Raw genomic sequence first — 26,056 nt, forward strand, 5'->3', positions numbered from 1 at the left:
GTTAATTTTAGTCAAACCTTCCTTAAGTTTTCTTTATGCTATTCTCTTGCTTGAGTCCACAGTGTCTTTTCCAGACCTGTTTTCATCACCTCTAACTCCACATGAAACACTTAGTGCTCCTTGTGTCTGACTGCTCTCCCTTACAACCGTTTTCCGGTCTCTTACTCTATGTGAACACCGCATGCACTACATGCTAATCCTTTGTCTGACTTCCCCCTTCCCATGATGCACTGGACCGCCCATCTTTTGAAAAGTCTTCCTTACAACTTCTTTATCAGCTCATAGCTCCTTTCTGAATTCTACTTTTCTTGGGCCTACAATTAAAATCCATGACATTTTTAGGTCTGAATATTCTGCTTCCTACTAGGTACTGGTTTATCACGTTTATCATCGACATTACTGTTGTCTCTATTATAAACTTTACTATGAGCCAAACACCTGTTCCAAGTATTAAAAATGTTCATACTTCCAAACATCACAATAGTCATGCGTGAATTATCATTATGAATCCCATTTGCAGACAATGACTTTGGAACACAGAACACTGACAGTCTTCTCAGGGATATACAGCTGCAGAGAGAAGCTAAGAACGTAGGCTGGTTTCAGAACTTGTGCTCTCACGCATGCTATGCTGCCCTCCAAATATTTCACAGCTCTGTCTCTAGTGTTTCTCTATTGATTCTTGTGTATATTTTCAGTATTAGCAAGGTGGTTTTGTGGAGTCATGGATTATGCTGCACAAATGTCTCTCTCCTTGTGTTGTTGATTTCTGAGCTTGCTCTGAGTCTAGTAATTACTGCTTGAATAAAAATACCTACAGTCAAAAGTAAAAATTTAAACATATACGCCAAAAGGTCATTTTTAGATTTGATAGTAAAATGTAATTAAAATTGCAAATACATTAGTAATCCACAAAATAAATCCAATTTAATGATTATCCCTAATAAAATGGTCATATTGCTTTATTTATTACTGTAGTTAACAGTACTCTATTGTCTTTATAAGTATCTGCACACGAAAGTGGAATTTCTGTTGTGTAAACCAACCTGCTTGTTTTATTTTGACTTCTGTTATAAATATAGTTCTAAAGTTGTTTCAAGTCCCTACAGATTAGGAGGCATTCAAATCGATAACACCTACATAATACATAAAGGATGGATGCAAATTTTATAGCAAAGAAATTAATAATTAATTCAAATCTGTTTACTGTAACAAAAAAATTTGTTGTCAGCTCTTTCTGGTTTAACAATGCTTGAGTCAAGATTGATAAATTATATATGAAAATATGACTGTTTAAGGGCAAAATGCAGCTAACACAATTATATTTTATGATGTCTATGAATGTCACTTAAGCTACTGTGCGTAGAAGCTCAGGCACTCTAGTGTAGTGAATGTAGCTAATATCATTATACTATCTAGCAATATTAAATCTTTTATATCAACAATTAAAAAGACAATATTTTCCACATTGCAAAGACGTTGTCAAATAATGAAAAAAAAGGAATACTATAATGTCAAAGATAATCATTGCCGAAGTTGAATTTGCCCTGCGTAGCACAATGACTAACAATGACAATTTTGTTTTAAAGTGTATGTGGAAAAGCCTTTGTCCCTAGGATACAGCTCTGAGTGGCTCACTATCTAGGTTGAAAATGGCTGTGCAGGATTGTATGTCCTATTTTTCCATGCCTGCAGTAAAGATACAATATGGGAATTCAGCTTGGTAATTACTAATACACCACACAGACACAATTACACCCTGTATGCTGCATAAAGGAATCACTTGTGGTCTGCATCCATTACAAAGAGCGGTAGGGGGCCAACATGCAAAACGACAAAAAGCTCTGCAAGACGGAAGGAGACCAGAAGAGTCGATGTACACAGATACAAGGACCCTGATTCTTCTAGCAGTGATTTAAGCCTCTTCCCATCAATTAGCATCCTTTGTCTCAGGAGTCTCAGCAGCATTACAGGAACTGAAAACAACAATGCTCGGAGCCACAGCACCCCTGACCTGTGATGACATATCCACACCCTGTTGCTGTTTGCCCTGGCTATTCATATTACTTAAGCAAAAGAAAATGGTGTGTGTGTGTGGGTGTGTGTAGGTATCACCATAGCAAAAACAGTCTGTATATTTGTTTTAAAAAACGGCTCACTCAGAATGCCATTTCTTAAGGCAGAAAGCCATTTTCTAAAGATGTTCATTTTTTTTTTTGAGGTGGTTTTATTCCATTTTAAAAAAAGAAAAGAAAAAGAAATCTGCTTGGGTGAAGCTAACTCTAAGAAAGTGATTAAATAGGCTCTATCAGGGGATATGGTCCTCCAAGAGTATCCTACACCAGGGGCTCAAGCAGAGTGGGGCAGCTGCTCTCCAGCTACAATGAGTCACAGAAGCAATTGCTTTCCGTGAAACTTTTCAAGTTTGGAGTTTAATTGCAAGCTGTAAGTAGGGTTTTTATTATAACAGTTTCCTGTTAATTATTACATGATGTACATCATTTTACAACATTTTCCTTTAAGAATCTTTTTTTCTTTTTAAAAAACTTACAATTATGAATTTTTTAAGACCTTAAAAAAGTCACTTCTGGCAGCTTGTCAGGTTCTGTGAAACAAAGCCTTGTCTTTCAGAAAATGTTTACAATCTATGAAGGGGAAAAAAAGTATCCCCGGGCTAAACTGTTTACTGGCACCTCAGAGTCCGAAGAGAGAGCCTGCCTGTGGTTTCTGGAGGGCACTTTAGCATGGCCTGTGTTCCCAAAGGTTTCTCTGAATGAATAGAACTGGATTACTCAGCCTTCTATTCCACGCCTATTCCTCTCCATTTTCTTTGGCACGACAGAGAGCCAGGCTATTTTTAGTTAAGCAGTTTTCTATTTTTAGACAACTGCCAGTTAGAAGACATTTGTTAGGGAAAAAAATTTAAACACACACACACACACACACGGAAGGAACGGAGCCTCACCCTACATATTGTGAAGCGGCCTTCAACTTGCAACTCTAGGCATTTCAGCTGCTTTCAATCCGGGAAAATAAAGAGAAATTCAGAGTTCAGGGTTTTAAAAATAAACCTACCCTCTGGCTAACAGACCATAATACAACAAGCTGTTACTATGTGGAGCAGTGACTATAGAAACAAAGAACATTCTCCAATGATTAAACTAAGAAAAAGTTGAGGAGCGATTAAGTTATAAGAATGCTACACAAAGTATGTAACAATTTTCCAGCCCCTCAGCCAAAGCATCCTATTTTAAAATTAGGGGTGGGGACTCTTCTGTCACGTTAAAACAAGGGTGTGGGTTACAACATAAAGCTGAACTTCTTAATCCAACTTCAGACAGATGCACACTGCAGTTTGCTAATGTACTCTATGATACTTTTTTAAAATGGTAACCACCTGTTTACAGAGAAATTTCATATTTAAATATCTAACCAAAATGGGAAATCAGACCCTTACATATCCATACCATTGATAAATGTGGCGTACAAATACATTTTATGCCTCTATGTCAGAGCATTTATGTATTCACTTAATAGTTAAACATATATCTAATGTCTGTAAATTATTAGTCACACTTTTACTTTAAATGGGAATAAATGACTTACAGCCTTGTTTAGCACATCAACTTATCATTTTACTTATCGTTCAAGGTCACACTTTCATCGGAAATCTACCGCGAGGGGTTGGAAAGACAGCCCAACCAACAGTTAGGAGCACATACTGCTTTGCAGGGACTCATGTTTGGTTTCCAGCAGCCACATCTGGTGGCTCAGAACTTCCTGTAACTCCAGTTCCAGGGAATTTATCACACACACACACACACACACACACACACACAGACACACACACACACACATCACCACTCCAGAAACACACAATTAAAAAACAAGAACCTTTAACATTCACTTTTTAAAAACATAAACTTTTAATAATATCTACTCTAACACACTTTCAGGTGCTCACAGTCATAATTTCTTCGCCCTCAGCTAGCCCACCCTGTTTGTAGTAATGCTTCCCTACAGCTCAGACCATTGGGCTTCATCGTAGTCACAACTATATCGCCAGTAGCCAGCCAGATGCTTGGCAAGTAGACTTCAGCTTTGCCATTATCTGCTGAGTGAAACAGCAAGCACTTGTATGTGTTTTGTTCAACTAGGCTATCAGTTCTGGGGTGGAACAGCAAACATATCACAATCACTTTATTTCCCACAATCATTTTATTGCACCACGTCTTGCATATTTATTTTTAAATACTTGCAAAAAATAAACGATACGTTGAGTTTTGTTTAAATGTCTGATTTTTATGGAATAGCTCTTTATGCTAGATGTTGTATTATTAGCATAAAATATTATGTTTCTTCAAGCTAAGAACTTGTTGTTTGTTATTTTTTTTATTCCCTAAACTTTCTCCTTGACTCTCAAAGAACAACCAAGTTTTATAACTGAACAGTTTACAATGTGCTCTGACATTTTTTACAACCCACAGTCCAAATGACAGGCACAGGGAGAACACAGTGGGAAGAATACTAACTCGAGGTTATATTATTTGTCTCCAGTCAGACAATGAGTATGTTAGCTTACTGTAACAGTGTTTTTGGGGTGCCGGGGATCAAACCCACTACCTCGTAACCTCACCTATGGTAGACATATAGACTAACACTTAACTACATCCCCTTAGTTTTAAACTTTTATCTTTAATCCCAATTTTGGGGGCTTTAGAATTTCTACTTCTGAAAATTAAAATCAAAAGATGGAATTTTTAAAAAAATGCTCCAGAATAAAAAAGTGACCATCCAGCTTCTGTGTTTTTGTATGAAACAAACTCAGAACAACCATAGTTAAGGAGAAGCAGCCACTGGTGTCTTTGTATCCTGTCACCATAATCCTAGTTATCTCAATGGACAAGTGCTAGCTCACTAGTTCACTTCCTACTCTTCATAGGAAGTCTTGATGATGCATGGTTATGTATGAGGTCACTAATTACATTTGATTCTTGAGTACTTGAAAATACATCCAGACAATGAGATAGAAGATCTGAGCTTTCATTTAATGTCAATGTATATAAGTATATCAGGTTAGTGGCTTCATTTAATACTCATTGCTGACCTATTTCAGCTCATCTAAAATCTGGTTCTATCTAGGACAATTCACATTAATGACAGAAATGACTCCATTTATCATATCATAGATGCGAAATGTAGAATTTATTTAAAAGTGTATACATTAGAACAGAGGATATAACTCAATTGGAGAGTGAAAATGAATGAATTTTTTGCCTTGGTAATGCTGAAGCATGCATGGGCAGCTCGTATATGGCAACTTGGTTGAACTTGTCCATATTGGGTTTCATGATCAAGTTGATGAGGACAACTGACCAGGTCTCTTCCTCAAGAGGGCGCCAGATCTCATTACAGATAATGGTGAGCCACCATGTTGTTGCTGGGAATTAAACTCAGGACCTTTGGAAGAGCAGGCAGTGTTCTTTGCCCATCCTCCTCCAGTAGAAGGGTACTTTTCCAGAAAAAAACAAGATTCTGGGGTTGGTCTCTTTCATCATCATCATCAATACACACACACACACACACAGACACAAACAAAAAACAAATAAAAACAAACCACATATAGCAAGTTTGAGAAATATTGTGTTTCAGAAACTAAAAGAGTAATATGGATTGGTTTATTCCTAGGGTCACTATAACCTCAGTTTTCCTCTCCATGAAATGGTCTTCTTGCTATTATAGGCATGGCATTTGTTTCCAAATAAGGGGAGATTTGCACATTGTTTTGACAAATATGGCACATAATTCAGAAATTGAGGAGTTATCATTATTAACTCATATAGCTAGTCTTTGGTAGTAATTTTTATGAGAATAAACAAACACTCATTTACAGTTACTGTTTATAATGCTTCCTCCCTTAGAGCAGTAGCCCCAAGTAGTCACTGAGTCTATTTACTAAAACATAAAGATAAGAGATTTAATTGATATGAAGAGGCTTTCAGAATCTAATTAACCTCCCAGTTAGTCATTAACTCTATGACCTTTAGAGATAATTGACAGAAAGTTTCTTTTCCTTCTTCAGTCCCTCTGAAGTGGCTGAATTTCAGGGTAACATGAAACACGCTGGGAATGCCAGTGAGGTGTAACTGAAAAATGTGGCAAATAGGAAGCTACTGGTAAGATACAGTGTTTCTGTTAACACAGGGTGCCCATCTCTCTGTTGTGTGTGCTGTGTGTGCATGCGCCACCAACGTAATTACAGTTCTTTTTTAACATAACTTTTTATTGATTCTTTGGGAAAATTACAGTTCTTTTAATGATTGGGTTTCATTATCTTTTCCAGACTGTCCTAAAGATTCTTACAACCATGAGGACAATGAAAGCAGTGGGAGAGATGGAGAGATGTAACTTGCCCTCCTGAAACACCCCAATCAGTCACATTACATTTCCCCAACTAGTTTGGACTTGGACCAAGGAACCTCTTCATCTGCTCTAAGAAGCCACTACCAAATGACTTCTCAGTGAGGAAGGGGACATAGGCGATGCCTAAATGCCCTGCTTGCCCTAAGTGTGGTTTTTCTGCTGAGGCATAATGGGTGTCTATAATGGCACTGCCTAGAAAAGCCAACTCTCTTGCTTGAAGAATTAGTTTTGTTGACTATCAGTTTAAAGAAATATTACTGACACTCTGCTGAGATTCTATTGTATAGCATGCCCCTGACCACTAAAACTACGAAGAAGAAATGATGCACAGTTAAAATTCAGAAGACAGTGTTCACAGAGATCAGCATCAACGGGAAGCATTTTAAAAATACACAGTCCAATGTCACACACAGACCCATTCCAAACACTGAATCCAACATTTTTGAAAGACACTGCCAGTTATGCAAGACTGAGCCAGAGGCAAATCAAACCATTGATCCTTCTTGCTAAAGCCAGATGAAGTCCCTGAAATTTATTCTTCTCTAGTAATCAGTGGACCTGGGCCTAGAGGCCATTTTGTTTTTCTTGCCAGAGCTAGAAACAGTATTTCTCCCAGGTCTTCTATATCTTTTAAGTTTTAGTATGCATCTATGTGGGTGTATGTTTTGTCAATGAGGGCATGTCTCTGTGTAGGAGCACACATGCACAATGTACATGTGACAAATACAAATAAAATTTGACTGCTGTTTCCCAAGATTCAGCTTGTTTTGGGAACAAGGTTTTACACTGGGATTTGGGTTTTGCTGATTAAAGCAGTTTTGTTTGCCAGAAAGCTCCAGGGATCCTCTCCAAGGTGGGGATTTAAGTGGGTGCTAGGAATCGAACTCAGGTACACATTCTTGCACAAACATTCTGCTGAGAGGGTCATCTTCCCAGCCCACATTCAGTTCTCTGATGGAACAACAACTATTACCCTCTCCAGCACACTTGAAGAAGTCACTTTTATTATTACAGCAGATCAAACTTAAACAGAAAGTCTTCATAAACTTCATTTATACTACGATGATCATCAAAAGTTGATGTACACAGAACTCCTACGGTGTGCTATTGTCATAGTCCTCAGTCAGTGAAAAACTAGTTGTAATTTAAAAAACAAACGAAAACAAGACAAAACACCAAAACTCTCCAGTAACATAATCCATGTATTAGAATAACAAACTTTTCCGTTATGAGAGGAGTCATTGTCTTTTATCCTGATTTTAGTCAGAATGAGAATTATTCCAAATACTTCACTTTTGATTGGGTAACAAATTTGTTCCACCTTTTGTTATTTTATTTGTCACTTTTATAATTTATAAAGTAATGCAGCGTGATTTGGCTGTTATCAACAGCTCGCATACTCTCCTTGGTTCAAAGAGGTCACAACGAATGATCAGATCCTACATGCTATAAACTGTGTGAATATCACCAAAAATGGATGATCCTGATCTAGGCTAAGTGTCCACCCCCCCCTTGATTCTAGATATTAAGAGAAAAAAATATATGAGAGCTTTGCTTTGCCACAGTTCAAAAGAGTTCAGTTGAAAGAGTCCCAATGACAAAATGGTACTGACTAATACTAATGAAAAAGTTCATCTTCACAAAGGCTGTGCATTCCAATGCACCATCCTTTCTGCTCTGACTCTTCTTGACTCTCTGTTGGCTGCCGGTCCTGATGCTGTAAAGCTCCCAGAGCTGTGATATAAGACAGCAGAGGAAACCCAGTCTTGCTGCCTCGTGCACAAAAGTGAAGCAATCTAACACGCACACTTCTGGTCAAAAATTATTTTCTTAATAAATGAGATGCAAAGCAGATTTTTATGTTCATAAAACATATGCAAATGAAACAGAAGTAATAGTTTAGAAAAGAAGTGGCTTTTCAGATAAAAATCACTGTAGTCAGACATGCGGTGGTGGCACACACCTTTAATTCCAGCACTCGGGAGGAAGAGACAGGAGGATCTCTGTCAGTTTGAAGCCAGCCCAGTCTACAGAGTGAGTTCCAGGACAGCCAGGGATTCATAGAGAAACCCTGTCTTGAAAAACCAACCAACCAACCAACCAACCAACCAACCAACCAATTAACCAACTAACTAACCAACTAACCAGCCAACCAACCAACCAGCCAAACAAACAAAAACCATTGTAGTATACTTATGAGAAATGAGAGTCCTTCTGAAGTTGTAGTCTCTCTTATTAGGTAGGACAAACACAAATATAATTTCCAGGTCTTAGTAAAGTCTTTAAAGATACACACACACAAATTAAAATACAAAAAATTTCTTACAAAATTCAGTTTATCTCTGTGTCCTCAGAAGTTCAACATAGAAGTTTTAAATATTTATGGGATATGCTAATATTTTGTTAATTCAAGTAATCTATTGAAAACAAGTCTACACTTGATTTTACACACTGCAGCAGAGGTTTCTTGAGTCATTAGCTATATGAACTATTTCAAATATGTTTTGTCATAAATCTAGGAAATATTTGTAATGTAAATAAAGAATAGTTCTTTGTCTTTATTCATAAAGAGGACTTTTTCGATAGAAATTGGTAAGTACAAAGTTAAGCAGCAGTCCAATGTTGCTTTAAGCAAATTTAAAATGGTAACATAAAAGATCTCCCACCTCCCCATTAAGTATCTTCAAACTAAAGCTAAAGAATAACCCCGCACCACAACCCCAACCACATGGTTGGCGCTCCCCTACAGTCTAGACCACTCTCGGGTATTTCCTAATCAGACTCATCAGTGAGGTTACTGATTGACTGTGGTTACAGGCCTGAGGTCAGATGTGTGTCTAGTTTTACCAAGTACTGCGCTCCAAAACGGTATCTTTTGTAGATGAATGTTTGCACTCTGCATTCTAAAACTATAGTGCTGGAACTCTACATCACTTGCACTCCTGAAATGTACCCCTCACGCTTCGTGTTGAAGGATAAGATTATGAGGAATTGAAGAATCCATCTTGGTGTTAGTCTGAAGGTACAGACAGTCCGTCTTTATATTTCACTACAGTCCAGTGTGGTCTCACTGACCTTTTGTGATGACCAATGGGTTAGTGTCTTTCCTGCTCAATGCAGTAGCCACTGGCCCACATATGGCCACAGAGCACAGAGATGTGGCTACTGCTGTTGAGGAAATGAATCATAAAATTCAGTGAGCTTTGTTTCACTTAACGTGAAGAGCCCCATGTGGCTAGTGGTTCACAGAGTGGGGTGACAGAGCTAGACAGTGGTTTTTAAAAAACACTTAGAAATATTTGAGTACTGTATTTATATTATTCTTTTCCTCCCTCCAACTCATCCTATGTCACTCCCCCTTCTAAAATTCATGGCATCGTTCCCTTCAATTATTGTTACATACACATACGCACATGTGTGAATAAACACAGAAATACAGCCTACTGAGCTCATCTCTTGTTGCTTATATGTATACATTTTTAGAGCTGACCATTTCATGTTGAATAACACACTTGAGGGCTCATTCTTCAGGAAGACTGATTCTCCCTCTTTCAAAAGTCATTAATTGTGGATTGCTCTTCACCTATGGGCTGGGCTTTGTGCGATTTTCTCCATTCCTTTTAACATGTCAATCACTGACAGTCTTCAGGTCTTATTTAAGCAACTGTAGTATTGCGATTTCATGGGGTCAGCTTCCCTGTCACATATAGAAGACACAAGTTCATAGCAGATGTTTTGGTCCTCTGACTCTAACCATCTTCGTCTTCTGTGATGTCCCCTAAGGGGTTGGTTTTGTTGTAGATGTTATCAGTCGGGGCTTGGTACTCTATGGTCAGTTGTCCCCTGCATTTGTGACTAATTGTGACTAATTGTCTCTTTCTTAAACCATTTCACTGGGATATGAAAATATTGTTTTTATAATTTAAGTGAGTAATATTATTCTCTGGCAATAACTGGGTAATGTGTGTTTATTTCCTGTCTGCTTATTCCGTTAAACGCATTCTGAGCACCTACTGCCCTTCAAACCTTATGAACTCTGGTGCTGATGCTGAGTCCCTGTCTCTCAACAAGTTTCAAATCTAGTGTGTAAGCATTAAGTAGGTAATCATCCCAATTGCTCTCTGAGGTGGAGGTGGAAGACAGACCACAAGATGACTAGGCTATAAGGAAAGCACTTAATACAAGGGTAATCTCTAATGGCTCACAAATTGGGACTTTACTTAATGTAAGGATAAGTAAAAGTCAAAGACCTAGAACAAAACCATGATGACTAAGCAAATAAGAGTGTAGAGAGGTTGTGTGGGGGGAATATGTGTTGTGTGTCTGAAGCACAGAACACAACGTGTCCGGACAAGGTCAGCTGGGTGACAAGCCAAGGCAGAAGGGCAATGGCAGGGCCACATGGCTTTGTGAGCCACTTTAAGAACGAAGAGTTCTCAAGTTGCTTTGGTTATATTTGCACTTCAGGCATTCCCTGGCATGTGGTACACAGCAGGAATTCAGCAAATCTTTGCTGGGTGAATGATTGAAGGAATGGTAATCCAAAAACTACCCAACAAGTCCGTGAGTGCACTTTCTGCTAAGTACTCGTGTGTAATGCAAGCTTAGGGTACATGGATGCTAATAGATCTATATTCTGTAATTATGAATTATATTGGTTTGGCTATAGTCAAAGTAAACAGGTAGTTTTCATATCTTGCACCCAACCTCCACTTCTGTAATACTGATCTGTAAAGAGGTTCAGTTCTACCTTTTCCTGCGATTGTTCTTCAACAGAAATTGAACTCAGCAATATCTAGCCAACTCTGCAAGAGCAGTTAAAGACTGTGTATAACCTTCCAGCAGTACTGTGAGGCAGCAAAGGTTAAAAGCTATTTTAAGGCCTTGCAAGTCCTAATTTAGGCCTTAACCATTACTGCACTTAGTGGGCAAAGAAAGAGTTTAATGCAACAATGTCTTTAAATCCAAGCAGGACTCAGGTGACAGAAAATATACTTTTAGCTAAGTTCTCCTCCCTACTTCCATCTCTCTCTGTCTCTCTCTCTCTCTCTCTCTGTCTGTCTGTCTCTGTCTCTGTCTCTCTCTCTCTCTCTCACACACACACACACAGAGAGAGAGAGAGAGAGACAGAGAGAGAGAGAGAGAGAGAAGGGGAGACTCATTGATCAGTCTTGCAACTAAAAATAAAAACCAATATGTTCTACAAGCACAGCTGTGATACTAGAGTTTCTTATGTAATAGGTGTTGTATTCATTTCTGTATTTCCAAGGGAGCAGTGAAGGACCTTGCATTTTTCTCCTTTTTACACATAATAGTTGGACATTTGACTCAGACTGGATGACCCTTCCACAGAATAGCAGGATGACCGGAGGCCCTTTGTTGGCTGACTACAGGGGCTAACTACACTCACACTGGGACTTCATGTTATGTTTAGTAGTCATGAAATGGGTATGAAAGACCACTTGCAATATTCCTGAAGGATGCACGTGCTGTCGTGTAGTGCTGTTGAACTGCAAGTATACACTTTCCTTTCAGCAGTTTAGGTGGTATTTCTGGGGCATTGCTCCTTTGCATTCTAATTGTTCCCAAGCCAGTTTCCGTATACAGGTTTTCCATCTTTAACAAGAACGCCTGCCTGATTCTGATCAGAATGCAGGCATCACCTTGCTGGGCACTAATCCTGTAGGATCTGTATTCTTCAGGTCATTCTCGGGTATTGAACAAATACTTCTTCGGGAATACAGCCCAAGAGAAACTTCCAGAGTTTCTTCCATCAAGGGACCAGTGATGGTGGGCAGTTCTTCATACTACCTGAACTTCAGAGCCTCGTAAGCCAGCACTTGGGCAAATATTTAGTTTTGTATTACAGAGCCACATAAAATGGACTTTCTTCAAAGGAAGTATTTTAAATACAATAGCTGTTTTTGTTTCCTTTTTAAACAATGGATTACAATTTTTAACACATTTACTAAATCTGGCATATTTATATAGTGTATCTAAACAGATATTCAAGCTGCATTATGATACAATGGGGGGAAACTATCTCAGTCTATCTGCTAAGCCTTTGTGTGTCTCTGCGCCTTTGTAACAGTGGTGCTAATTATCGAGCAAAGACACGGTAATTACACAGAGCTTTTTGCTAAAAGGAGAAATCTCTTTTCAACACCCACGCACTGCACACTTTCCTGTGACCCTCTAACCCTGCTCTAGCGTGGCCCAGGAATCTGCACTTCGGTCTCCATGTTAGACACCGTTCTATTCTCTCTCTCTCCCCAACCTTTCCTGCTTGGGAGTAAACTGTTTGTAGAGGGTTAAGGGCGAGAAGCAATGGTCCAAACAGGGAATGTAGAACTAATGACCCTTCATGGAACATGTTCTGCTCCTCATTAGACTTAGCCAGTTAAATGTATTCCATTAAATTAAAATAAATAGACTCAAAATTTCACCCAGGAGTAGTAAACTATCTTCAGTGTAAACTTTGTGTTAGACCTGTTCTAAACGTGACTTCTTCCGACTGCACTCTAAGTGATGTGCTACTACAAAGGTGGAATCTGGCATACCTAATTATTTGAGGGCACACGTTATATACACTTTCCACTTGAATCTCCTATCTCAAGTGCTCTGATTTCAATGCTCTATGTTGTGAAAAGCGGTACATGTGATAGCAATATAAAACTTTATTAGTTAGAGACTCTGCCTTAAAATCCTCTCCCCCACCTGCCATTTCTAAAATACAGGAAGGTCAAATCGTGAAGAATGAATGTTACTAAGATAACCCATCAGGACACACTTATAATGTGTTAGATTTATGTGTTGTATGCACCCAAAATACTGAGCCTCGGACTCTTGATTTTGCTGGAGAGTTAGAAGCTTAGAGCAATTCAGAGCTGTAATCTGCTTATATCTCATACAAGATCACAAAATGAGAGCTATACTACAGTCTTGAATGATTCTTTCAGAAATTATATTGTTGCAAAGGATTTTCAAACTATTTCTGTAGTACTGGAAATGAGACCCAGAGTCTCCCATATTTAGGAGAAGCTCTACCATTGAATCGCAATCCTCAGCTCCCTTCATTTTTTTTTTTTTTTGAGATGAGAAACCTTCAGCTGGAGAAAGAGCCAACTTGTCACATAGCGTGATCCTGCAAATCTCAGACTCTTGACCCAGTGTTCATATCACAGCCTTTATAGAAATCCAACTCTCAGATGTCCCTCTGTACAGCACTATGAAAATATCATATGGGGTGCCAAACAGCAAGTCACCCAAGTCATGCAGCACACTCCTCCGCAAAACTCAGCATATGAATCTTCTAGATTATAAACTCACGAAAGCAGAATTTAAAAGTCAACATATTTTTCTCGTCTATCCAGTAAAGTTCTATTGCTCCACATTAAATGAAGGGCTGTCTTGTCCAAGCACATAAAGTCCAATGTCAGATTTTAACTCAGTGTGCTATCTTGGAATATATCATGTTATAGTTGTAGTATGAAACAGGCTTTTGTGTGTGAAGTTCACATACACAGAAGCCCTTGGAGCTTCACAACTAACCAGTTCTTTTATGTTTGGTTTTCATTTTTCAGTTTATATGTAGGTATAAAAAGAACTTTTCTAAAGGGAGGAAAATTTCAGTACCAATCTTAAATCTGAGGATTCAGGAAAGTGTATGACTCAAATCACTAGTCACCACATACCAAACATAAGTTTCACTGAACTTTTTCCACTGAAATTGTGTTTGGTTTATTGGGTCAATTTACCAAATGAGAATAAAACCAATAAATTCAATGCTTTTGAAAACTTCAAGTAAAAGCAAAAAATATTTACAGTTTTCAGTGCTATAATGATATCATTTGAGGGAAATCATTTTGGGGGGCGGTTAGAGACAGGGTTTCTCTGTGTAAAAGCCCTGGTAGTCCTGGAACTCGCTTTGTAGACCAGGCTGGCCTCTAACTCACAGAGATCCACCTGCCTCTGCCTCCCCAGAACCACCACACCCAGTGAAAAACAACCTTTTTCTATTAGATGTTTTTTTTACTTTGTCAGTGAGATAGCCTTTAAAAGAATGAGTTAGAAAGAAATGACACGTGAAGGATTATACGGTTGGAATGCATTCACTTGAAAAAATACTTTGATTCTGTAGGGCAACTATTACATATTTAAAGTAAATTGTTAGTTTGTAAGAGTTTACCATTTGGATGAAATACCATCTGATCACAGTTCCCAACTCTGGTGTTCAGATACACCAGTGGAGGATGCTGCCCACTCATGAAAGGAGCAGCCCACTGATTTGACCGTGGAACTTGATTTCTAGATCCTACATGGCTCATCATTTTGCCACTGTAACTTTCATTTTGGGAAGAGTTAACCAGGTGGTGCAGGCATAGCTTGGGGGAAAGTCCTGAGACTCTATACAGGAGTAGGAACACAGGAAAAGAAGATCCGGGGCCAGGCCCACACCACGAGGCTCTGCAGAATCGCAGGCTCGCGGCTTGCATGCTCACCTCCACGATGTCTGAGTTCGTCCGGCTCTCGTGCGGCTCATTGTACTCTGTGTACTTGAGCAGCACCTTGTCCATGTCGGTGCTGGCGTACTGGAATAGCTTGTTGGTGCTGTTGAAAATGATCAGCGCGATCTCACAGTCACACAGCACGCTCAGCTCGTAAGCCTTCTTCATCAATCCAAATTTCCTCTTTGTAAATGTCACCTGGAAAAAGAAAGTAATTTTTAAAGGCAAAACACTTATGCGTCTGTGTTGTATGTTTTCACACCACTTTTTTTTCTTTTGTAAAACAATGGTGTAGAATTGGCAGAACCTTGGGCGTTAACACGTTCTAAGACAAAGCAAATAATCTAAAAGTGATTTCTGCCTAGAATTCAAAAAGGTGTGATTTCTAGCTAGTGGGGGAATGGTAAACTGTAGATACAAGATTTAACTCAGGGCGTTGAAACGAGGACGATGGAAGAAACAATTGTGTCTCTTTGAGTATCTTAAGATTGTAACTTCAGCATGGTTAACAATTTTCTCAATTATAAATCCAGAAGTTGATTTGTTTTTTAATCATCTGAAGATTGTGCATGACATTATAAACTTGGTATTTTAGATTTATGTGAAAACAACATACATATAAAATTGTTTAGTCTTGTGCCACTTAATTGAGAACACTTGGAGCCGCGTGTGTGTAACTTCTAGCAGAACCCTCACTCTCCAGAACCTCAGCTGTGCTTGGCAAATACACAGAATTTCAGTGTCATAGTGTCATTCCTTCTTCTGTTTCTAATTTTTTCTCTCAGGTCGGTAACTTTGTCTCTGACCTTGTCTTTTTCTAGTCTAATCTACGAACAAGTCCATAATTCCTTTTCTACAAATATCTGTCAAGTTCACACTTGTCTTTTTCCCAGGCGGCTCCGTCACTCACGTTCTTATCACGTCACCTAGCGGCTTCCTGCCCTTCTGACGTGTCCCCGTTTAAAATCACTGCCTCCTCAATTCATCTCATTCTGCATAACCTCACCCCACACCCCGTTCCCTCAGGAACTGTCTCCAACAGCTCCGGTTTCCAGTTGTCTACTTTTTTTTTTTACTTGCCAATCCCATCAGGTGTGAAAGCATGTATTTCACTCTGACATTTCAGTGTTCTCTAAACTTCAGCTTGTCCTGACGACTTACCCACCCGAAGGCATGAGCACCAGATATCATAAACCCATATATGGTCCAGTGTTTCCAAGCAAGTATATAGCATATCATTCCCAGAAAAGACTTCCAAGAAAAGTCCTACAGTTTGATTTGGTAGTAGGCAGGGTAGAGTACCAAAGACCGAGGAAACTTAAAGCTACAAGTTGCTTCCCAATTCTATGGCTGACAGTGCCACGTGCTCATTTCTTATTTATTTATTTGACAAGCAGATATAATTTTTTGGAACTAGGTTTTTCAAGGTCATACTTTGGGAGTCTCTAACAGTTTATTTGGCTTTTTTTTTCTTAATGCAATGGGTCTTGCACAAGTCAGCTCACTTTTGACTTCTATTTGTTCGCAACTCCCAAATCTAGGTTCCAATCCCTTCCTTTTTTTCTTTGTTTCCAGATGACCAATTCATGTTCACCAGTGTGGAAGAGTCAAAGCATCCCTGGACTATCAAAACCTGCAAAGCCCAGCTTTAGCATTCTCTCTAGCATCTCTTTCTCCCAAATTTCTCATCGTCCTAAGCACAGAGTCCCTACAACTGAGAAAATCCGTGTCTTGGTGCTGTGAAGAGCCTCTAGACTGAAGCTGGTTGAGAATATTGTCCTTCCTGAAGAACTCAGGACCGAGCTCGGCTATCTGTGCTGGCTGACTATTTGGAATACAAAGCACTTTAACACAGCCCACACAAGAAAGCCAATCTCTACTTTGATTCTATCTACATTTTAAGTTGGGCAATTTTGCTCCACAGTAACTATCAATGCCTTACCATCTATTTCTTTCTTTATCATTTTTCTAATGTGCATCATATAGAATAACCTAGCATTCTATTTCCATATCTGATTATTATGTTATGCTTTTGTTGTTGTTGTTGTTTAAGACAAGGTTTCTCTGCAGTTTTGGTGCCTCTCCTGGAATTAGCTCTTGTAGACCAGGCTAACCTCGAACTCACAGAGATCTGTCTGCTCTGCCTCCTGAGTGCTGGCATTAAAGGCATGATTATTATATTAAGGAAATTTTATTCTGGTTCATTTGGATGAGTTATGACTGAAATTAAGATGGGAAGGAGACTTTTCTACTGAAATTGATAAGTAAGTATAATCATTAATTACTGTGATCTATTAAAATATAGTTTAAAATTTATTTGAAATGCAATTTTAGGCATGGATTTAAGTCCATATTTGTGTTTTATTCAATGAAATAGGCTAAAATGTCTTAAATACAGAAGCACGATATCAAATAGTTTCACATATATGGAACCACTTTTAATCAGACTTCATGATCACATAGTGTAGGTAGAATGTCTCAACACGGTATGGTTTCTGTTGTACTCAAATCTCAGAATTTGGCATATTATAAAAATCATCACCATAGTATATTTAGGACTGAAATATCATTAAAACCACTATTTGTGTTTACTCTAAGATGCTTCTCAACTTTTGTTTAGGAAAATAGGTGCTGGATATGCATACTAATTTAATAATACCTGTCAAAAAATTTAGTGCATACAGCTTCTTTTCATTAAAAGTGCAATTTGAAATGATGACTGTATTAAGGTAGTTAAGAAAACATCTTCAAAATCTACTCTTAGTTGCTCTAAATTTAATTCTGTATTATGTTCATATTCTTCATGCATACTCAAAATGTATTTTATAATGCCTTTTCCCATTGTTCATAGCTAGATAAAATTGTTTTTAAGCATTAAGCTTTCCAAAGAGATCTGAGATATTACTTTTCATTTAAAATATGCCACTCAATGACAAAGATTGCAGTTCAGAGCTTTTATACTTAAATATAATAATGCATTGTAATGATTACACTTTTTATAACCTGACAATAGTTTGTAATGGGGACAAGTCCATATTTCTATTTCAATAGCATATTTTGACCTTAGGTGATACAGAATGCTGATTTTACAGCAGTTAAGTAAAGATGCTCTTTCCAAGTGTTTCCATCATTCAGGATGCATTGGGAAGAATAAAGGCAATATTATCTAAGTGGGCTCTGTCATTCAACATCTAGTTTTCAGAATTAAGGAGATTTAATAAATACATTTGCATGACAAGAAGAACTACACTGTAAGCTTTGGCAATTTTATTTTCCCATTGAATCTTTCAATAGCCCTACATTCAATGATCATAATTTATGAAGATATTTCTACACTAGATTTTATAGTAACCCTAAGTTTTCACTCCTAGCATATGTATAGATATCATGTATTTTATGGCAACTTTATTAAGGGGAGATGAGTCATTGAAATTGGAATCTGAAATAAAGGAGTAATATATACTGCAGTATATATATTGTATTATATGTATATATATAGCTGCAATATATTACAGCTTTATATAATCCACTTGTAAAGAAATTTTGAAAATTTTGTCAGAGACAGTTTTTGCTGAAGAGTTTTCTACATGCCCAGTGTTAGGAGGTACAATAACTATTGAATATTAGTTAGTCTTCTCCATGTCATACATTTGTGCTGGGTGTTATAATTTCTATTACATAAAACAGTATCCCTTTAGTTCATGCCATTTCTATGGCTGGAGGAGAAAATCACCAAATGCTTCAATGTTTAAGGGAATGTTTTTCCTTAAGAACAAAATACATCATTTGAACAATAAATTTCTATTTCTTCTCGTGCCTGATGATTTGGAGTGGCATTAGTATCTAATTGTTTCCGTTTAGCTTTTGTTTTCAGGCCAAATTTCTCTAGAGTGAAAAAGCAAACTGACAGATATTAAACCAATTGAGATAATTACAAAATAAGGTTTACTCTCCTGAAATTATTTCTCACATTGTAATTGACTAAAACTGCAAGCAGTGCTGTGATATCTTCCTTTCCTTATGGCCACCGGCACCCTCCCAGCACATTGCAAAGTTTAGCTGAAATCATCATGTCTAAACTGCTTTCAATGCCATATTTAGATAAAAAATCTTTCCTTCCTCAGTTGAGTTTTCCAGTGTTATATGACTTATCAGTTGATTGATGAGGCATGGTCTCTCCGTGTTGGCACTGACTCCTCTTATTCCCGCCTTCCAATTTTTGTGATTACAAGTCTGTATTGTCATGTACTGGTTCCTCCAATATGTGTACGAGTTTTTGTTTTCCAAATCATTCTAACACCATAGAGCTGATTGCTTATGGGTTTGTCCTTCTTGCTGGCTTTTCAGCTCCCAAGACCCAGAGCTCCTCCACAAAACTAACTTGTGGCTACAGTGTGTGGTTGTTGAATAGTAGATTACAGAATAGAAATACCCTATTTTAAATACTGTTGACTGCCTCAGTATAATTTTCCTTTAAAAGTAGATACTTCCTCTACTTGGCTTTTGGCAATTTAACCTCTTAGAGATAAGAAGATTCTGGACTTATAAATATGTAAATATTCTAACAAGTTACTGTCACGAATCTTGAGAGAAAGCAATTATGAATTTTTTTTCTAGTTTGAAATTTATATTATGGAAAGCAGAGAATTCCCATAGCAGAATACATATGTATAGATTCTCCATACTTCAAGAAAAGTTCAATGAGAAGTGGTTTTGACTCTGTGCCTTGATGATGTATCATGAAGAGTAAAAAATGTGTGAAGATAGATGTTTATATTTATGGTCATAGACACAGAAAGAAAAAAAGAGGATTGAAAGATGGGGAGAGATGACTCAGTCCAAAAATTGCCCACTGTGCAAATATAAGGACCTAAGTCTGGGTTCCTAGCACCCACATAAAGGCAGATGTGGTACTCATTTGTGGCCAGGGATACAGGTGTACAGTCAGGTAGGTCCCTGGAGCTTTTTGGCCAGAGAGCCTAACCAATCAGTGAGCTTACTGGGAGAAAGCCTAACCAATCAGTGAGCTACAGGTTCAGTGGGAGATTTGGCATTAAGAAATGAGGTGGGGATGACTAAGGAAGACACAGAGAACAGACCTAGAGCCTTCCCATGCATGAGCTTGTGCACGCGCATACATGCATACACACATACACAGAAATATTTATTTCCTCCTATCCACACATGCAGAGGAGGATCTAGGGTTTTGAGCGACTGTATTTGTCAAGCAAACATTCTTTGCACCTTCTGATGAGTTCTGACTTTTAATAAATATGTATTTGTGCATTTGAGAATTTCTGTCTAGCTGAAGAATTATACTGAAAAGATTAATTGATTAACGAACACTAAGTGTGAAGAAGTCACTAGAAAAGAGTTGTGGAATTTAGTCACTTTCTTATCCTAGGAACCATGTTTATTAAGGCTTTAGGTGAAAATGGGAAGGCATGATTATTAGATCTGCATGTAACATAGATGCAGAAAGCAGAGCTAACTCTATATGTGGCAGAGCTTCTATAGACTTTAAGAAGCTGAGTTACAAATGAACTGAATCAAACAGGTGATTCTGAAATTTTCATTCATAGATTTTTTTTTTAATGATCACTTTTGAAAAACATGATAGATGGCTTTTGGGAAAGGATCTAAGTTTATAACTTCCCACAGTGGAAATAACTTATCTTTACTGACCTGTTAGAGTGTAATCTTTGGTGACTATATCATGTGCTATAAGTTATACTCTAGCAGATGCTGACAAAATCAGGCCATTGATAGAATGAGGAGGAGGTTGATGTGAAGGTCTGCAACTAATTCTGGAGGAAAAGGCACTGAAGATATTTGCTACTTTTAATCTTTTTACACTCAGAATGCCAGAAGCCAAATGCTGAACATTTTCCCAGGCCAGAAGTTCCATGCCCAGATGATGAAGCAGGTACATGTTGACTTGTTCTAGGAAGGAAAGTATTGCTGGATATCACCCACTCAAAATAATGTGCAGCAATGAGAGAGAAGAGTGGCGCTCAACTTCATGTCCTCATTCTTGGTCTTGTTCTAGTACAGCTTGATGTTGATGTCCAAACAGTGTGTTTCCAGGCTCATCAAGAATCTGGTCTGCAACCCTTCTGCAAATTTCACGTCTTCATGCTCTATGCCCAGAAGGTGTCGACTTTTGTATAGAGAACATTATGTGTGATTTGTAATAATATTCAAAACAAGTACCCTCTATTGTAGCTTCACTCTCTATAGCACTTATGCTTTAGAAACGTAAGCTTATCAGTTCATCATAATCATCACTTATAACTTCCATATACCAAGAAGTAATTTGTCACTGGGATTTTGTGGTTAGGATCTATCCACTTTTGCTACCTCTCTTCACTTATGTTTAGAGTTTCTCAACTGCTTCATGTTTTCCTTGAAAGATGGAGACATCGTCTACCCATCATTGTAATTTAAAGAACAAAAATAATAACTAATAATTATTAAATGAATGGCTAGATGCATGGAGGAACTGTTCATGCATTCTTTATAAGATGGAGTTTTTAAAATAAACTCTCATGTATACTCAGAGTAAATTAAAAGGAAAAGCTTACTCCAACAGGGGACATGATCACATAGTTCTATGCTTCTGTCATTCTAACTTACAATGAAAATATACATTCCCTGAGATTGAGCCAAATAGAAAACCCGAATGGCGTCATATTCTGTTTCAGTTTGTTGATGAAATCGGAGCATAGTCTGTAACATGTAATTGTTTTAGACAAGAACATTGGCATTGCTGAATTTTTTTTAAAAAATGATCAAAGGCTGTTTGACAACATTTAATAGTATCTCCAATAGGCCGTAGTAGGCAGCTGATTATCTCCCTTTCTCGGGTGGATACTGTACATGCAGTGGCCTTATGTAAAATGATATACCTAGTCCCGGGATGAGTTAGCAATGATACTTTTCCATACACAATGTGTGCTTCTCATCATGCCTTCCCTCTTCTAGTCAGGAGCTCCTCATGGCCTAGGCTCAGCCGAGTGTCAGCTGAGTGTGTAAATGCACCATTTTTATTGTCTTTTATGATCATCAGACACTCTCCTGAGAACAGAACTCTCACAAAGAGCATATGCATATAAAGGTAGCTTCTGAAGTTAAAATAAATAAAATAATGCTACCAATATTAAATTGAGAACCAGTGGTTCTGTAGCCATGGCTGCTCTTAGACACTCAAGCCATTCCCACGAAAGCTGGTGAGAACCACACAAGCATGAGTAGGCACATACTATTTCTATATTTATAGATGTTTCAGTTTCCCAAAATGGGAAGTACTTTGGCTGGCAGCAAATATATCTCTGCTCACAGCTGAAATAAAAAATAATGGAACTCTGGTTTCCACATAGACATTGCTATACAGGCAGTTTAAATACCAAGTTTTAAAAGCAGAGGACTGGTCTGTGTATTTTCCCCCAGGGCAGTGAAATGAGCTTGGTAGATGGTGCCTTGGAAAGCATACTGTGGGATCTTTGCCTTCCCTGCACTTGTCCCACATCCCTTCACATTCTGAGCATCTCCAAAGAACTTAGCTCTGTGTTACCAAAGGGAATCCTTGTACCTTACTGGAAAAAGTTCTGAAGGAATGAAAGAGACAGAACTTTGCAAACAATAACTACCACACACCTAAAAATTTCGGAAGCCCAAACCTTGAGTTTAAGACTATCTCAAAGGGATGCAACACTAACTTTGTACAGATTCTGAAATCACAGTACTTGAGTTCTAATCCTGATAAAACTATTTTTTATTCAATGAATGAAGTCAATCTTAACCCATCCACCCTCCTTCCCACCCATCCTCCTTCACTCCTTTCCTCTCCCCAACTTTTTTCTCTCCCCTCCTTTTTTCTTTCCTTCTTTCCTTCCTTTCTTCCATTCTTCTTTCCTCCCTCCCTCCCTCCCTCCCTGCCTCCCTCCCTCCCTCCCTCCCTTTCTCCCTCCCTCCCTGCTTGCCTGCCTCTCTCCCTCCCTGCCTCCCTCCCTCCTTCCCTCCCTTCCTCCCTCCCTCCCTCCCTTCCTGTCTTCCTTCCTTCCTGCTCTCTTTTTCCCACTGCTGGCATCAAAACCAGAGCTTTCTGTAAATGGTTAAGCATTCTACCGCTGCACAACTCTATCCTGCAGTCATATTTTTAACTCATAAAGTAATTGTTGTTTATTTTAGAATATATTAGGAAATACCTGATTAACTCTATTTTTAATGTTTTTACATTTTCCCATATTCCAAATTATTAATATAACTTCTTTATATGAAAGTATTGCAGACCTCAACAATTTTATCCATCGTCTGCACCAGGCTAGTCTCCACTTTCCTATGCTGAGGGAGATGAATGAGTAATGAATGACAAGAGGAGCGGTTCATGGAGATAATGTGCTCTGTAATAATCCATGAGCCACTGGGTCTTCCCATGTGTTTAACGGGTTAGGGATGGAGTCGAGAGTCTGTAACGACAATCTCTAATTGAAAAAAGGGAAACGGCCTTCTAAATGCTCCATTTTGCCCTCCCTTGCTCCTGTCAGTAAGTAATGGCACAACTGTTCTGAGTATTCCTCTTTAGTTTTATTTTGTTTAATTCAGTCTGTCATTAGAAGGGCTCCGAGCTCTAGGCCTGATGATTACTCTCAGTGGGAGGAAGCAATGCCATCGCAGACTTGTGCTCTAGACAAGCGCTCCTTTATACAATGCCCGGGCCTGCCATCCTAATGAAAGGCTCTTTAAAGAGCAGCGAGGGCTTCTTTTAAGCAGACTGCTACCATGTGCTTCCAACCCTCCAGCACCACTTGCGATGATGAGACAGCAGTGTGTTCTGTTGCAAAGGAGACCATTGTCCTCTTTAGCCTCCAGCAAACTGAGCCTGTTTAAAGACACCAGCATTTCCACAGGATTTTTAGCAGTGGTCCCTAACCTCCCCAACACAATAAACCAATTAAAATACGGGGCTGTGTACAGAATAGAGGACTCTACCAGCCCCTTATCCTAAGTCAACACCCACGATCTCAAGATAAAAATTTAAATCTTTTGGATTGGTATTTTGTGGGTGGATAATAAATAGTAGATTATATCACAAATAACCAAGTGCCCATTGAAGACCGTAGGCTTTAAAAGTTGTTTCTGTGGACTTCTGATACCTTTGTTTATGTAAGGAAAGGGAAGGCAGTATCAATCATTCAATTTGTCAGGGCTTAAAAGAGTGGCCAATTGCTAGGTTCAGCAATGCTCTACATTGTAGAAAAGAATACTATCATTCAGTACTTTAGACATGTGCTGTCCAGGACCAAACGGTCCTTGAAGAGCTGACCTTTAGTAAGTACACCTCCAGCAGCAGCTACAGGCTGCTGCGCTGCACTTTGTCTATTGAAGAGACATGATTTGAAGTGGAGAAGAATCCAATAATCCAGATTAATATTGGGGGAAGGGGCACAAAAGCATGTTTACTAGTTCAACAGAGCCAAAATGTGCATAAGTTAAAGGTCACAGACTCCTTCATTCCCTGCTGAGCAAACTCAGGAAGCACATTTGTCTATGCTTTCCTGTCATAACAGGAAGAGAGTAACTTCTTCCTTCCCACAATGGCTTCAGTTTTACCTCCCAAGTCCAATATTTTCTCCCTGAGGGCCTTCCAAATCAATCCCTGCAACACAGAAGGCAGGAGGCTGCCTCTGCTGTAGTTTCCAAACAGTTACATTTGTTGAAATGTTATTTAAATGTTAGTGATTTCTTATGCTAAACTGTTCCAAATTAAAATTAAAAGTCGAATTTCCAAACATCTAAATTGGTTTCTCTTATTCCCATTAAATGGTCTAACATATTTCAAGAGCAACACAAATACACACTACAAATGGGGAATTTTTAATCTTCCGTTTAATTCTGTTATTTATTTTATTTTTTGCTGTAGACATTACTTTTGAAAAAAACAATAGTTTATAAATATGTTTTCAAAAAGTACCATGGGTTATAAACTTTAGAATAATGCTCTCACCAAAAGGCTGAAAGAATTCCATTTTAAATGAATAAATTATGCTGCTAAACGGAGTTTTGTCTGCAAAGGACATGGATTTTAAAATGTTTACCAATGTTTCTTTTTAATCCACAGTTCAGAAGAACTTTTTTAGTTTACGGGGTCTATTCGCAATGTCCATTTTCCTAGTGCTGGTGTCTCAGTCAAACTACATCGCATTTGGTGTGTGCATGTGCTAAGCAAGAGGTGACCTGAAAAAGAAAAGTTGTGGTCACGTGTTCGCAGAGACCAACAGGCCATTCACTGCCAGCTTTCTACAAAAGCCTGGGAATATTTGAGGTGCCCTAAATTAGTCTTACAATTTTTAAGATGTTTCCCTTTGAAGAGAAATGATATCAGATACAGAAACTAGAAATGAGACCATAAACAACCCTGGCACGTAGAGAAAACACTTATTTCTCACAGGGAGAACATTTTCCAGTTGGGAATTTAGCCTCTCTTGGATTTTCTACAAAATTTAAGAAAGTATGGACAACAGTTGGGACAATCTAATAAAAGATTTGTTTCTTTTATTATTTTGAGATTAACTAGTGAAAGAATAAGGATTATAGGGGAACTATCCCGTAGATATTTCCAGTCTTCCTCAGTGTAGCCTAAACTCGGATCTGATCAATACCTTTCTTACCACAACCACGATGTGCCCTCATTTCATTTACACAGAGTGACCTGAGCATAATTTTTATACAAGTTCAGGGAATATTATGATCTGTTAAAATATGTTATTAATAAAAAAAAGGAAAACAATCATCCTTATGAGGCATATACAAACTTACTTGGCCTGAGACAGAAAAAAAATCAAGTTTTTCTTTTCATTGACCCTCCTATTCACAAGCTCTGAGCAGGGTGAGGAGTCCTCACTAAAGAGAAGGATCTCAGTTGCACAGCCTCAGCTAACACTGGCAAGGATGAAAATGCTGTTTCTGGTGACAAGGGAGGAAATGCGTTTACAACGGGACTGTCACCTCTACTCTCCAAGGCAGACAATAGAAGTCACTAAGAACCTTTGCCAAAGCAATTAATTTACATTTTTCAACTATGTGGTTCTCTACATTTGAAGAGTGAATCTATCATAATTTCAACA

The 26,056-nt window shown here is 38.3% G+C and overlaps 1 protein-coding gene across 8 annotated transcripts in view; it reads right to left on the minus strand.

Moving 5' to 3' along the window:
* Positions 1-26,056, minus strand: part of Mef2c (myocyte enhancer factor 2C) — a 144,618-nt gene that overhangs the window by 59,978 nt on the left and 58,584 nt on the right. For all 8 annotated transcript variants that reach the window (XM_038323782.1, XM_038323787.1, XM_038323784.1 and 5 more), the window contains exon 3: positions 14,925-15,128. In XM_038323782.1, coding sequence (XP_038179710.1) covers positions 14,925-15,128 — 204 coding nt within the window. The remainder of the gene's footprint in view (positions 1-14,924; positions 15,129-26,056) is intronic.

The sequence above is a fragment of the Arvicola amphibius genome, chromosome 3 (assembly GCF_903992535.2).
Source record: "Arvicola amphibius chromosome 3, mArvAmp1.2, whole genome shotgun sequence".
In the NCBI taxonomy this organism is placed as follows: domain Eukaryota; kingdom Metazoa; phylum Chordata; class Mammalia; order Rodentia; family Cricetidae; genus Arvicola; species Arvicola amphibius.